Genomic DNA, 13,001 nt, shown 5'->3' with positions numbered 1-13,001 from the left:
TGATAAAATCCGTTAGTATTAATCTACCTGGACCAATAAGGCCAAGCTGGGAGCTGTCCGAGTGAAAATCTTCTATGACTAACGCGAGGTCAAGTGATGCACGGCTCATCACCGAGAACAAATATATATGATCGACCATATATACCTTTCGATGTTACATTTATAAGGCGAAGATTAGCGATGCCCTCTCGATTTGATAACAAGTCGCCCGACAAGGATTCAATGACACCAGAAGATGTCACTGATAAGGAGGAGCTTTACTTTGAAAAGAAAACTGCAGATGGCAGAATAGTTCTCACTGAAGATGCTGCGTATGAAGCTACAGCTTTTGCCTATTCCTCACCCAAAAAATGGTATATCCTCACAGTTATTGCATTTATCCAATACTCTATGAATTTTAACACATCTGGTAAGGCCTTTTGCGTATTTCAAACATTTTTAATGTTCGAACGTAGTCTATTCAAACGCCGTCGAAGGCATGTCAGAAGAATGGAACATCTCTCAACAAGCAGCTCGTGTAGGACAGATGATATTCCTTGTTGCTTATGCTTTCGGTGGGTAGTAGTATACATCATTGAGTATTGTTAACAATAACCAGGATGTGAATTATGGGCACCGTAGGTGCTGAGACAAATTATGTCCTTGTCTAACGCGCTTTTCCAGATGGTCAGAAGAATACGGTAGATGGCCTGTATTACAACTATCACTATTCTTCGTTAATATCTGGGCATTAATGTGTAGTCTAGCGCCAAACTTTGGGACAATGGTCGTTGGCCGCTTCTTGGGTGGGCTCTCCTCGGCTGGTGGAAGTGTCACACTTGGCATGGTTGCTGATCTCTGGCCTGCTGAAACACAACAATATGGACTAAACTATGTCGTACTCAGTAGTGTTGCTGGTAGTGCAATTGGTCCGATCAGTGAGTGGATATATATGTATGTTTCAAAATCTCACACTACAAAGTTGGTGGTTTCATTCAGCAATTCGCTCCAAGCCCTAGTTGGAGGTATGTCAAAAAAGTACTATCGGATTTCAGCTGACATGTTTAGGTGGACCTTCTGGATTCAGTTGATTTGGGGAGGAGCAGCGCAAGTGATCCACTTTTTCACAGTGCCTGAGACACGCTGTTCTATCCTTTTAGATAAGGAAGCAAAGAGAAGACGCAAAGAAGGAAGAACTTCATACTATGGTCCAAACGAGGTCATCACTAATCGCATCACTGTTAAGAGTGTTTGTGACATTTGGATTCGTCCATTTCGTATGATGGTTACTGAGCCCATTGTTCTATTTTGTTCACTTCTATCTGGATTTTCTGTAAGCGATGTTCCTTATCCATCAAAATCATAACTTAACAGCCACAAGGATATGCTAATTTTCATTTTCTTGGAATCATATGGCCCTGTTTTCCAGCAATGGGGATTTGAAACATATCAAGTTGGTCTTGCATTCATTCCTATCATGGTCGCATACTTTTTAGCATGGGCTATGTTCCTCCCTTGGATCAGACGGGACGAACTTAAAAGACGAAAAGATCCAAATTCAGTCAATCCAGAGAGTAGATTGTTCTGGTTAGTCTGTACAGTGCTCTTAGAGCCTATCGGATTGTTCGGATTTGCATGGACAAGTTTAGGACCTTCGAGGTCAGTCCATTGGGTAAGCTCTGCATGTTTACAAAATAAAGCTTTTTCTAACATTATTCGAGTTTGGACCAATGTTTTTTGCTGCATTGATTGGTATAGCTAATTACAACATCTACATGGCTACCATAGATTACATGGTACTGGCTTATGGTCCCTATTCCGCTTCTGCAACAGGTAGTAATGGGTTCGCAAGAGATATGCTTGCTGGTATATCAGCCATGTTCTCAGTTCCATTTTACGAATACTTTGCAGAGCCAAACACGTTGACATACCCTACAACTATCTTGGCTTGCATTGGTATAGTCGTTGCAATACCCGTCTTTTTCCTTTATAAATATGGTCCACAAGTGCGCAAAGCATCAAAATTTGCGCAGGTCTTAGCAGCGGAGAAGGAGTCCACAGCTGTGAAGCATCAAATACGCGAAGAAAAAAGTCATGTCAAGCATACGGAGTATGCATGAATGGATGCTGTAATATAAATTTGAATTAGACTTCATTTCACTCAATGAGAATAAAGTAAGCGAATGAAATATATTAATGATCGTATAAAGTATTAACAAGCAAACTAATTAAAAATAAAATTAACGTAATTCCGTGATTGATTAGCTTTAGAAGGTATTGAATGCGTCTTATTTATGTCACGTTTAGTAGACCCAACGGGCTTCAGATGAATCTTGCATACGTGCTTTAATTTGATAGTCTAGTGCCTTTTGACGTATGTCAACGGTTCTGTGGAATTTGACATTTGAACCACGAATCGCTCTATAGTTTCCTCTGTTCATAGTGAAACGCTTTCTGAATTTACCAGTGCCATCTTGGTAGACCTCCATCTGAGGATAGTATTCGAGTAACCACCAGATCTTTGACAGCTCGAGTTGGTCATTTATACATGAAAGACTATCGAGGACATCCTCATCTTCTTCTGACAACTTCGAACGATCGTAACGCTCAATTGGAACATCCTTAAGGTTTGGCATTTGTGGGAACTCATCTGGAACTTTGTAATGAGCCTCTGGTCTAGGCTTGACGATTGGATAGAGAGTTCCGATATCTAATCCATGATAATCAAGTAAGTGGGTTTGGAAGATAATCCCTGTCTCAGCCTTGAATGCCTGTCTGAACATCCAACGCAATGAAATCCTTGCTAATGAGTTTCTGGTGTTGTTCGGAACAGAGCCACCGCCAACATCAGCGTGTGCACCGATGAAGTAAACTTCCTTCACTTTCGTCTTATGTTTGATTTCCTCTTCCTCGTCATCAGCAAACGAATCATGCTTGACTGGCAACTTGTAGAGTTGCTGTAAGAGAGATTGAATTTCAGGGTTAGATTTATCAATACTATCCACGTTAACACGCTTTGTGTTAAAACGTGATTTAGCTGTTTGTTGGCGGAGTTCGTCAATCCTTGTGAAGAGTCCCTGTCTCAATTTTTCGACCTTCTCCCAAGGATCGACCTCTTCTTCCTTGTCCTTGTCATCTTCCTCGATCTCATTGACGTTATGTTCGCCGAAGTTGATCTTGTTCTCTTTGTGACGACGATGGAACCATCCATCGGAACGCTTTTCAGTTTCTTCTTCGTGAGACCAGTGACCAGCTTTAAACTTGCATCTGTGCTCATCCAATGCTACAGCATGACAGAAAGTTTTTACTAGGTGGTTATCGTTTGTAAACGGCAATTCACGGGGGTAGAAACCGACTGAAGAAACTGAATCCCAGACACCAATCCAGTGAATATCAACGTTGATACAGAATGTTGACTTGAAGAATTTTGATTGATCAAATCCGTGTGTACTGTTGTCTTTGTACATATCATAGGCAAATTGAACTTGTTCAATATTTCCTTTAGGAAGAAGTCCAACTTTGTAAAGCATACCTGCCAAGCAACGGCAAGTGTACGCACCACGAGAGAAACCTACCATACAAATTCTATCACCAAATCTGAAGGTGTGTCAGATATGTCTTAATTTGGTAAACCTTATTTACCTGTAGTTTTCCATCAGATAAGTATATGCTTGACGGACGTGTTGTCCTAATCCACTACCAACAGCCATATCACCTAAATCACTAAGTTTGTTGGCAACCGGATTCGCACGTTTGGTGGTGGAATAGGTACCCAGGCCGCTTTGATAATAAACTACCTGTTTCTCTGGCTCATCTTTTGCAAGAGCTCTAAAGAATCTAACGACGTTTGAGTTATCATCATCGAACTGATCACCAGTACCGTCAAGACAGAGAATGATACTACGACCGCCTGTTTCTTTATTATGGTCTCTGACAGCTTTTAAGCGTTTTGGAGCGACATTATCGCCTCTATAAAGACTGTGCGGTTCATTTCTCTGCTTAGGCGGATTAATAATAAGTTGCTTATCATTCTGGAAGTTGGCAGTATCTTGAGCTTCGAGGTTGATATCTACGCTGTAGCTTCTTCCTTGATCATCTTTAACATGCACGATTTCTTTGTTCGTTTTGGCGGTTTCTTGTGCTATTTTGACGCGTTCTTTGAGGCTTGGTTTACGATCCTGACTGGCTTCTCCTGCAGGTGAATCTTGATTTGCCTGAGGTAGTTGAATTGGCTGTTCGAGTTGCGTAGGGGAGTTTTCGCCTGACTCCATTAGGTGTAACGGTGATATTAATAAGACAAGCGCAGAGAAGTCAAAACTTTGCCGTGCTTTGACCTCGATCGCCCTGTGAAGTCATAAAAAGTTTAAATTATTTTGGACTGTTAAATTAAACAGACAAATAAGGTTGTAATTGTAATATTTCACCGTGCTGAAATACCTGCATTGCTAAATCTCTTACGTTCTCCCACGCTATGCCGGTCGTAGTTGACGATCAATTAATAGGCTCTTATCAGCTTATCAGTCGTGCTGATACATCAGATTGTATATGCTATCCTGTCTTATTTTACATCGATCTATTAAATTATTTTAAATCGCCAGCATTCTCTACAACATCATTGGAATGCTATAACAGGAGGTATGCATGACATCTCCTAATTAGGAAGTCAGCCCTAAGCATGCCTCTATCATCTGCTAATTTCAACTCTCAGTGTTAGCGAGCATAATCATCGGCAAAATATTAAGGGGTAATACGGGCATGAGTTATCTCGTTAGCCGCGTTCAGCAGCGTCCTCCTTTATACTGAACTACCATAACCTTCTAAACTTCTGAAAAGTAAATGGCACTTTACTTAAACTACACGAAAGTACATATAAGCCACTATCACGATTTAGATAGAGTATCGCTCATAGATCGCTACTCTTTATCTCACTACGGGGTGCATTCAAATTTGGCTTATAACACTATCATCGATTTGTCATCCTGAGCACTGGCTAGCCACTGATCGATTGATTACACACGTCATGGAAATGTCACATCAGGTCCTGATCGCAATGAGCAACGCAACAAAAAACCTTAGGTATCACCAATTGAGTTATGCATACTCTGATGAATCCATCTTTTTTCACCAATGTTTACACTTAGCAGGATCAATTTTTAAGCGGCCCCAATTTACGCATGAGACCCTGTCAAATGTGACTCACATCCAACACAGGGATGTTTTGCTGTTATATGTAAAGTATGTTCATAATTCAACGCATATACCATTTAAAGTGATAATGTCCGGGGGTATTTTTTTATTTATGATCACACTCGGTGGTAGTTAGATGTGGAGCGATCTAGGCTTTTTTCTTTTAATAGCTGTAGGAAGACAAATATCTTCATCGGGATAGTTGGGGTGGAATGTAGACATATTGTTCAAGTATGATGTTACATCTACTTCAATTTACAAACAGGATCAAAATTTTCACAGTGGTCTGTGCGGTGGGAGAATTGGAACCATACCGCATTATGAGCCAAAAAGGATATTAATTGGTGTCGATCGAGTTATTTTGAATGGCAAAAGCAATTTGCATTCAAGAAATAGGATTTTTTTGGTAAACAATGTTTGTTATATGTGTTAAATGCAACTGCATGTTCGTACCTCAATTCCTCATCGCACGATCATCCTTTTTAGAAGGTTCGCGGTCCTCGTCATAAAAGTCATCTGTTCGTTTCGTCTCTTTCATAACAACCACCACCAACTCACGGCAAAGCCAGTCAACACACACTCTTTTTAAAACATAAATACACTCTTTAAGTAAATAACAATGAAATTCTCAATCTTTGCCGCATCAGCAGCCATTGTTGCTTCAGTCTCAGCTGCTCCGGTCGCCGTAAGTCCAGAAGTAAGAAATAAACAAACAGCTCACATTTTTACAGCGTGACGGCCAAACTGTCCCAGACCTCGTCGAGAAGCTCGGTTTGACCCAAGACCAAGAGGCTGCTGTTCCACAACTTCTCAAGAACCTCGGTCTCGCTCCAACCAAGCGTGACGGTGAAGCTGTCCCAGACCTCCTCGAGAAGCTCGGCTTGACCCAAGACCAAGAGGCTGCAGTCCCACAATTGCTCAAGAACCTCGGTCTTGCCCCAACCAAGCGTGAAGCTGCTATCTCTTCATTGCAAGCTGGTCTCTAAACGACGTTGACGTGACGAACTTTTGTCGCATACCTACAGGATGTAGTTGTGCTATCATTATTCTATCTACTTTGTAATTTTGATTCTAGAAATCTCATCTTTCTCTGTCTTCTAATCTGTCTTCAAGGTCCTTCGGATGTGATCATTTGCTGTACAAAAGTGTTAAGCTTTCGTAGTATCGAGGTTTAAATTGCAAAAGAAAATCTTGAGAAACGCTGTTTAACAGACTAATCTCGTACAATTCCACAGTTCTTCGAGAAACTGAGACATGCATTAACTGAGCGTAAAGCGATTAATTCTTCAATACAAGCTGACTCCAAAGGAATTTTAACGTAACCTAGTAAAATATTCGCTGTTGTCTATAATGCCTAATGATTCTTCGAACAATTTTTTTGCTAATATCTTTATATTAAGTATAACATGTGTATTCTATAAAATATAACAATATGCGCAACAATAACAATTACCTTTTCACTCTTCAGTTGTGACAGTGAGACCTGCAAATAAAGACGCGAGTTCTTCATCATCAGCTTGTGGCAGAGGTATATCTTTAGCTTTCTCAGCTACTTCTGTAGGTGGTTTTGGCGGTGATTTCTTTTTGACTGGGATGAACTTTGGTACTGGCGGTTTAGTTATACGTGGCGGCTTATTGCTTGGGACTTTTGGTGGATCCTCCGTCTTTTTTACAGGTTGTTTTAGATTGTTTTGCTTTGATGATACAACGCGCTTCCTTTCTACAACTTTCGTAGGTGCGTTTGTAGTCTTTTCATTCCTTTTATTTTTATTCTGAGTCAACACTTTTGTAGTGGTAGGTCTAGTCTTCACAGTTGAGTTATCATCACTTTCTCTCGACTGGGATGTCTTATCTTGAGCTTCGTCGTTTCCTTTTCCATTATCATTGGATTCTTCGTTCTCTTTATCCACATTATTATCACTTCCTTTCCTTTTGATTGTATTACGCTCTTGTATGTTGAGTATTTTGGCTCTAACACCTGCAGCCATCGTTCTGCCAGTTGACTTATCAGTCGAATCTTTGTTAGGTAGAGGTTTGACAGCAAAACGTGTATAGCCTGCTGCTGAAGGTGTAGAGGCCTCGTTTGGCTTCTCAACTCGCCTCGACAAGCCGACACCAGCAGCTGGCCGTCTCGCACCACCTGCACCACTAGAGGCAGAGGTCTTTGACAAGGGTCTTCGTGCGCCCGTACCTGTATTTGGCGCTGTATTTGTTGGCGTAGTGCTTCGCGGTCTCTCGGCTGGTTTTTGACTGACGGCTCTCGATGGTCCTGGCTGATGTTGTTCATGGGTGGAGGAAGATAATGATCGTGATGGTGCAGTCTGAGAATGCGTAGCTGCTGATGTCGATTTCGAAAATCTTACAGCACCAGCATCATGGTTATTGTTTGTGTTTATACTAGAGCTGACATGGGGTGGACGTAACGGCCCACCTGTACTGCTTGACAGTGGTCTTTCTTCGCCATTTTTCTCAACTTTCTCGACTTTCTCAATTTTTTCACGAAGTGGTCGCATCGGTGCCGCCTTTTTGGCGTTCATCGCATTTGCATTTCGTGGTGCAATCTGTAAGTACTTTCTTATAGTAGGTGTCAGAGGATCTGTGAATCTGTAAAGCATGTCAAATAAATTCTAGGTATATGGTAAACTTACTGATCAACTCTCTCGTCAAACTTCTCAGTATACATTCCAAAGATCTTCTTTGAGACTGCTCTGACATCCGCATTTGAGTCTGTCGCGCCACCCTTCATTACAGTTTCAATATCAGCAATCCGACTACGAAGTACAGCAACATCGTAAACTTCCATAGCAGTGTAAAGTGCTTCTACTACAGCTAAACGCATCGTTTGAGCTTTATCATCACTACCATTCCTCAAATGACCTAATATTGAACCTAATCGCGTCGTAGAAATAATAGTAATTAGAGCCTTTTTAGCTTTAACGACATATATTTTCGTGCTTTTTGAAGTTAACTTGATTAATGTAGGTATGAAAGTAAAAGTAAAGTGATCGAATTTATGACCAAGACGAGGGGCTATACCTGCTAATGTATCTACAGCGCAGCTCATAAGTCGCGATCTATCACTATTGAGTGCCCTAACTAAACCATCCGAATGTGTACGTAATATTTCGAAATATTTATCATACTTATACGCGCCACCTTTGGTTATTGCTAATAATAACTTAATGGAATGCTCAATTTTATCCCAATTATCTTCATTCTCGTATAAATTTATGCTTGATAGATTGTGAACATGTCCATTGAGTGCAGCTTCCGAATTCGTCTAAGGTGGACTGAGTTAGAATCAATTATTTATCTTCTACCAATTAATGCTCACTTCTATCACTTCTGGGACATCCTTAATCCCCATTTCTCCCACTCTTCGGATTTATAAGCGTGATGGTCGTGTAACAAGAGATGATGTACGTGTAATTTATTATAAATTTACCTATATAAGTAAACGCGCAACAGAATCTTTAAAAAGTGACGCGTTTTGTTCGTTTTTTTACAGTTTATATTCAACGATTCTGAAATTAGAAGGCAAGATATATTATACTACTGATATTACAACAAAATCTATTAAACTGGTAGAATTATAATTAAAGCTAAATGACTATTCCATCAAAGGCTTCAACGATGCTTTTATCATCTGTATTTGATAATTTGGCCATAAGTGATTGTGTAATCGTCTCGACATTGACATCTTCACCAATTATAACGTCAGTTTTAATCCTAGCTTTACGCAAAGCTGACGATAAGTCGACTAATAAGTCACTTCCAATTGTTACTTCAAATTGTAACTTTTGCAAACGTTTCAGTATTGACAACTTGACCACTAAATCACCTTCATCTGAAACAGTGAAGAGTAATCTATACATTTGAGCCAAATTCTTGAACTCCGAGTGAACTTTCTTGACCTTCGTCCATAATGTCGACACACGTTGAAGAGTGTAGCTTAATTCAGTGGTATGTGAGATGCCCTCTTCTGTTAACTGACCGCGAAGACAATCAAGGAGGTATTCCAAAAGTGGACCAAGTTCACCTTTCTTCGGTGGAAGTAGAATTAACTCTACACCCATATCTGTGATATTTATTTCAATATCTTCTGCGTAGTTGAATTTCTTGTGACTCTGTGAAAGATGTTGAATATGCCAACTATGGAGACTTTGAAGAGATTCGTATTCACCTGAGTATTCGTTAGTAAAATTCAAACTAATAAAATGACTTACGTCTCCTCTTCATGGCTTCAGCTTTGGTAAGACATCTCACCATATCCCATTCGTTACGGTTATTTTCGATAGCTAGACGGTTATTACTGAGTGTTTCTTTCTTAGCTTCCAGACGAGTTCTCAGTCTCGTTAACTCCTCATTATTTGAGCTTATCTCCGCTTTATAGAGTTCGAGTGGCTGTGCTTGCTCAGCGATAGCTTCTCTCAATCCTTCAACTTCTTCTTTATCGCAGCTTGCGATATCTCTAACAATTTCTCTTTCTCGACGTAACTCTACTTCTAATTTTTCTCTCAAACTGCGTAACTCAGGAAGCTTCTCCTTCAATGCGCCTCTCGTCTCCTTTAATACGCCTATATCCTTCTCAAGAGACTTGAAAGAATCATTGATCGATTCTGAATGGCCGTGAACAAGTTCTTTTCTCCATCCATACCATACACGTTTAGCGTCAAGACGTGAGTTATTTTTAACTATTTTCAATTGAGCCTCAATGCGTATTCTCATCTCTTCACTAGCTAACAAATAATCAACTATTACTGGTGGATTCTCATTATCTACTTCTCTTTCATAGCTATTGAGAGCTTCTATACCTTCACTGATATAGCGTTTGAGTTCATGACAGCACCAATACATCATTTCCAATTTTGGGCCCGTGACATTGTGAGCGCGGAGGTAATCCAAAGAAGTAGGATCTTTCTGGGATTGTTGCTTTAAGCCGCCTAAACCACCAACACCAACAGTGGACCTTCTCTTTATAGTTGATATTCCATCCAAGAATTTCATGTCAGTTAAATCAAGGAAATCATTTAAACTTATTTGAACAGGTGCTTCAACGCTGCTTTCATTGTCAACATCTTCATCTTCTTGCATTAATCCTTCTATCATTTTCTCAGTTTCTGGTCCAGCTGCGAATTCATCCCTTGCAGGTGGTGCAACTGGCTCAGCTTTTTCCTCAGCAAAGGCTTCCTTCTGTGGTGTTGTGACACTTGATGCCAACCTCAATGATTGTCGTTTTGGTGTCGAGTTTGGTGAGTTTGTTTGCGATGCAATGATTGAGTTGCGTAATTTAGATGGTGTCATTTGCGATGCATGGAGTGATCGACGACGTGTCGGTGTACCCAATTGAGGTGCTTGAACTTGTGACTTCTCTCCGGAGATTGACTTGTCAACTGCATCACTATTGTCATTTGTCGAGTGAGATTGCTGTGGCATGTCAGTAACGTGTGAGATATCTATATTGCTCTTGCTCACCTCATCTGCCGCCGTTTTCTGATTTTCCTCTGCTTCCTTTATCCGCTTTTCTTCTTCTGTGGACTTACGCTTGCGCTCCTCTTCCACTTCTTTCTCATACACCCGCTCCTTGTCTTTCTTTTCTCGCTCTTCTTTGGCTTTCTCAGAAGCGAGTGTGTCAGGTGTTGCCTCGAGCGCATGAGTGGAAAGCGCAAGTGATGATCTCCTTCTTGGTTTTTTCGTATGTTTATCACCTTCCTCTTTGTTGGACTTGTCATCTTCATCCTTCTCGCCATTAACATCCAATTTGAAAGGAGGAGGACGTAAAGGTGAGGCGAGTTGTAAGCGCTGCACGAGTGGTGACATTGGCTTTGAAGGTTCGACATTCTCTTGACGAAGATCACCAGCAAATGATGCCCTCTTCTTAGCCCTTCCAGGACTTCTAGCTGATGCATTCTTTAGTGCGCTCCTAAGAGGGGAAGAAGTAGTACCGCCAAGGGCGCCACCTAAACTATGTCTAACACTAGACTTCTTCAACATGCTAGATTGAGTTGGTGCTGAGAAGCTGCTGCGTGTCTTGCCGGTTTTATCCTTCGGTGATCCTTTCGGTGAGATAGCTTTCTTTGGTGATTGAGATTGTTCAAATGAACTAGATGATTTGAGAGCACTTTTAAGTGATGGGCGTGGGCCGTTTGAAGCTTTTGGTGGTGAGGCTTTCACTGATGGTGCGAAACTAACTCTAGACATTCGCGGCCCAAGACTCTTCCTCAAGCGTCTGGTTTCATCATTGATGAGAATACCTTTACCAATTGGCCTTGTAATTTCCATTGTCATGGTAGCATCGACATCATTATCGTTGTCAGAATTGCTACTCTCCTCTTCTGGTATAGTTGGGAAATTGGTGAAGCCTCCTACAGCTTGCGTCATTTCCATCGTCATACTCTGATCGTTGTTGCTGGCGATTGAGTTATCATCATCTGATTGATCTTCTTTTATATCACTCTTGTCATTGATCTCAGTCTGACTTTTATCATTTTGGAGGAGGCCACCAATTGCTTGTGTCATATCCATCGTCACTGAAGCGTCACCTTCTTGCTGTGGCTGCGCATTATTATCTACATCACCAGTATTGATTTGTGTCGTTACAGCTTTGGTAAGATCCATATCATCTCCATTGCCATCACTATCACTATCACTATCACTTGGTGAATGTGACTGCTGCGAAGTTTGTATCTGAGCTGGAGGAGGCGGTTGCAGAAGCATCTGCTGGTCATTCTCTTCGTCATCGCTACTACTGCTATTGTCAACATCCATAGAAACAACAGATGGTCCTTCAGGTGATCCCGAATTTTGCTTTATTACACTACTGCGTCTATCTAGACTTGATCTACGTCTTCCAGTCTCAAATTGTGGTAATTTTGGAACACCAGTCTGTGACATCGATACTGTGAAATCCATGGTTGTATCTGCCTCATCTTCATCATTGTCTGAGGAGGAAGAATCGTTTGCTTTCTCAGATGCAGTAGGTGATAAAGTGAATTTAGGCATTTCAAGTGGAGGTTCTTCTATTTTAACATCATCTGACTGGTTATGTGCTGATAGTCTTGGTGATTTGCGTGTAGAAGTATTTGGTGACTTGTGGGGAGATTTGTGAGGCGATTTATGAGGTGATTTATGAGGAGATTTGTGAGGCGATTTATGAGGTGATCTATGAGGCGATTTTGGTGGAGACTTCTGAGGAGATTTATTTATAAAACCTCCTACAGCCTCTGTCAAGTCCATCTGCATAGTTGGATCATCGTTATTATCATCTTGGGCCTCTTGTGATTGTGTCGGTTCATCATCAGATTCTGTATCTGAACCATCAAGCGGTCTCTTCCTCTCTATAGCATTCTTGAATGCAAAGGTAACATCTTGTGAAGCGATTGACATATCTGAGGTGTCTGAGTCGTTTGACTGTTTTGAAGGGGACTTTTGAGGAGATGGTTTGGGTTTTCTAGGTGATGGTGACTTCCTTGGGCTACTAGATGCCTGCTTATTACCATCTTCATCTTCAAATAATCTGTAACGCGTCAATAAAGATATGAGATGATCGCGATATCTACACACCGGATAAAGCAGTGACTAGCAAAAGACACTCTTCTACTCGCTTCAGACTTTCTAGGGGCCTTCTTAGCTGATTGGAGCTCTAACTCGCGTTCTTCATCCTCATCTTCGGATGGTGGTGGCTGTGGTTTTAGTATAGATCTACGCGGTTTCTAGAGATCTATTAGATATATATATATACTCGTAATTATCACGCTCACAGCTTTCCTTCTAGCTAATTTAGATGGCGTCAAATCGTCGTCATCTTCATCTCCATCTCCATCTCCATCTCCATC

General features: G+C 41.0%; 5 protein-coding genes across 5 annotated transcripts; 2 read left to right on the top strand and 3 right to left on the bottom strand.

Annotated features, from left to right (window-relative positions):
* Positions 1 to 222: 222 nt before the first annotated feature.
* Positions 223 to 2,099, top strand: WALSEDRAFT_20010 (MFS general substrate transporter; the record flags this gene model as incomplete). Its single annotated transcript, XM_006959112.1, has 7 exons — positions 223 to 409; positions 456 to 554; positions 599 to 617; positions 664 to 917; positions 999 to 1,312; positions 1,361 to 1,651; positions 1,701 to 2,099. The coding sequence occupies 7 exons, from the start codon at positions 223 to 225 to the stop codon at positions 2,097 to 2,099; spliced, it is 1,563 nt and encodes a 520-aa protein (XP_006959174.1).
* A 73-nt stretch (positions 2,100 to 2,172) lies between these two features.
* Positions 2,173 to 4,448, bottom strand: WALSEDRAFT_60830 (hypothetical protein). The gene is made up of 2 exons (XM_006959219.1): positions 3,622 to 4,448; positions 2,173 to 3,576 (listed from the first exon to the last, which is right to left on the bottom strand). The coding sequence occupies exons 1-2, from the start codon at positions 4,248 to 4,250 to the stop codon at positions 2,283 to 2,285; spliced, it is 1,923 nt and encodes a 640-aa protein (XP_006959281.1). The 5' UTR covers positions 4,251 to 4,448; the 3' UTR covers positions 2,173 to 2,282.
* A 1,337-nt stretch (positions 4,449 to 5,785) lies between these two features.
* WALSEDRAFT_65171 (hypothetical protein) lies at positions 5,786 to 6,152 on the top strand (the record flags this gene model as incomplete). Its single annotated transcript, XM_006959218.1, has 2 exons — positions 5,786 to 5,851; positions 5,898 to 6,152. The coding sequence occupies 2 exons, from the start codon at positions 5,786 to 5,788 to the stop codon at positions 6,150 to 6,152; spliced, it is 321 nt and encodes a 106-aa protein (XP_006959280.1).
* Positions 6,153 to 6,623: 471 nt separating this feature from the next.
* Positions 6,624 to 8,553, bottom strand: WALSEDRAFT_58023 (hypothetical protein; the record flags this gene model as incomplete). Its single annotated transcript, XM_006959217.1, has 3 exons — positions 8,501 to 8,553; positions 7,815 to 8,446; positions 6,624 to 7,770 (listed from the first exon to the last, which is right to left on the bottom strand). The coding sequence occupies exons 1-3, from the start codon at positions 8,531 to 8,533 to the stop codon at positions 6,624 to 6,626; spliced, it is 1,812 nt and encodes a 603-aa protein (XP_006959279.1). The 5' UTR covers positions 8,534 to 8,553.
* Positions 8,554 to 8,688: 135 nt separating this feature from the next.
* WALSEDRAFT_60829 (hypothetical protein) lies at positions 8,689 to 12,084 on the bottom strand. Its single transcript, XM_006959216.1, has 3 exons — positions 10,642 to 12,084; positions 9,393 to 10,593; positions 8,689 to 9,349 (listed from the first exon to the last, which is right to left on the bottom strand). Exons 1-3 carry the CDS (start codon positions 12,076 to 12,078, stop codon positions 8,769 to 8,771), a joined length of 3,219 nt encoding a protein of 1,072 aa, XP_006959278.1. The 5' UTR covers positions 12,079 to 12,084; the 3' UTR covers positions 8,689 to 8,768.
* Positions 12,085 to 13,001: the final 917 nt, after the last annotated feature.

Source organism: Wallemia mellicola (genome assembly GCF_000263375.1).
Source record: "Wallemia mellicola CBS 633.66 unplaced genomic scaffold WALSEscaffold_15, whole genome shotgun sequence".
Taxonomy (NCBI): Eukaryota; Fungi; Basidiomycota; class Wallemiomycetes; order Wallemiales; family Wallemiaceae; genus Wallemia; species Wallemia mellicola.
The sequence above is the reverse complement of the archived record's forward strand: the minus strand, read 5'-3'. Positions and strand labels throughout refer to the sequence as shown.

What these genes read in the sequence shown, in the direction of transcription:
- WALSEDRAFT_60830 (XM_006959219.1), bottom strand. Translation starts at nt 4,250, where the DNA reads ATGGAGTCAGGCGAAAACTCCCCTACGCAACTCGAACAGCCAATTCAA. An exon ending in TATCTGATGGAAAACTACAG is followed by an intron (nt 3,577 to 3,621) that starts GTAAATAAGGTT and finishes ACACACCTTCAG; the next exon opens with ATTTGGTGATAGAATTTGTA.
- WALSEDRAFT_60829 (XM_006959216.1), bottom strand. Translation starts at nt 12,078, where the DNA reads ATGGATTTCACAGTATCGATGTCACAGACTGGTGTTCCAAAATTACCA. An exon ending in AGAAAACGGCGGCAGATGAG is followed by an intron (nt 10,594 to 10,641) that starts GTGAGCAAGAGC and finishes GACATGCCACAG; the next exon opens with CAATCTCACTCGACAAATGA. An exon ending in TGAAGCCATGAAGAGGAGAC is followed by an intron (nt 9,350 to 9,392) that starts GTAAGTCATTTT and finishes ACGAATACTCAG; the next exon opens with GTGAATACGAATCTCTTCAA.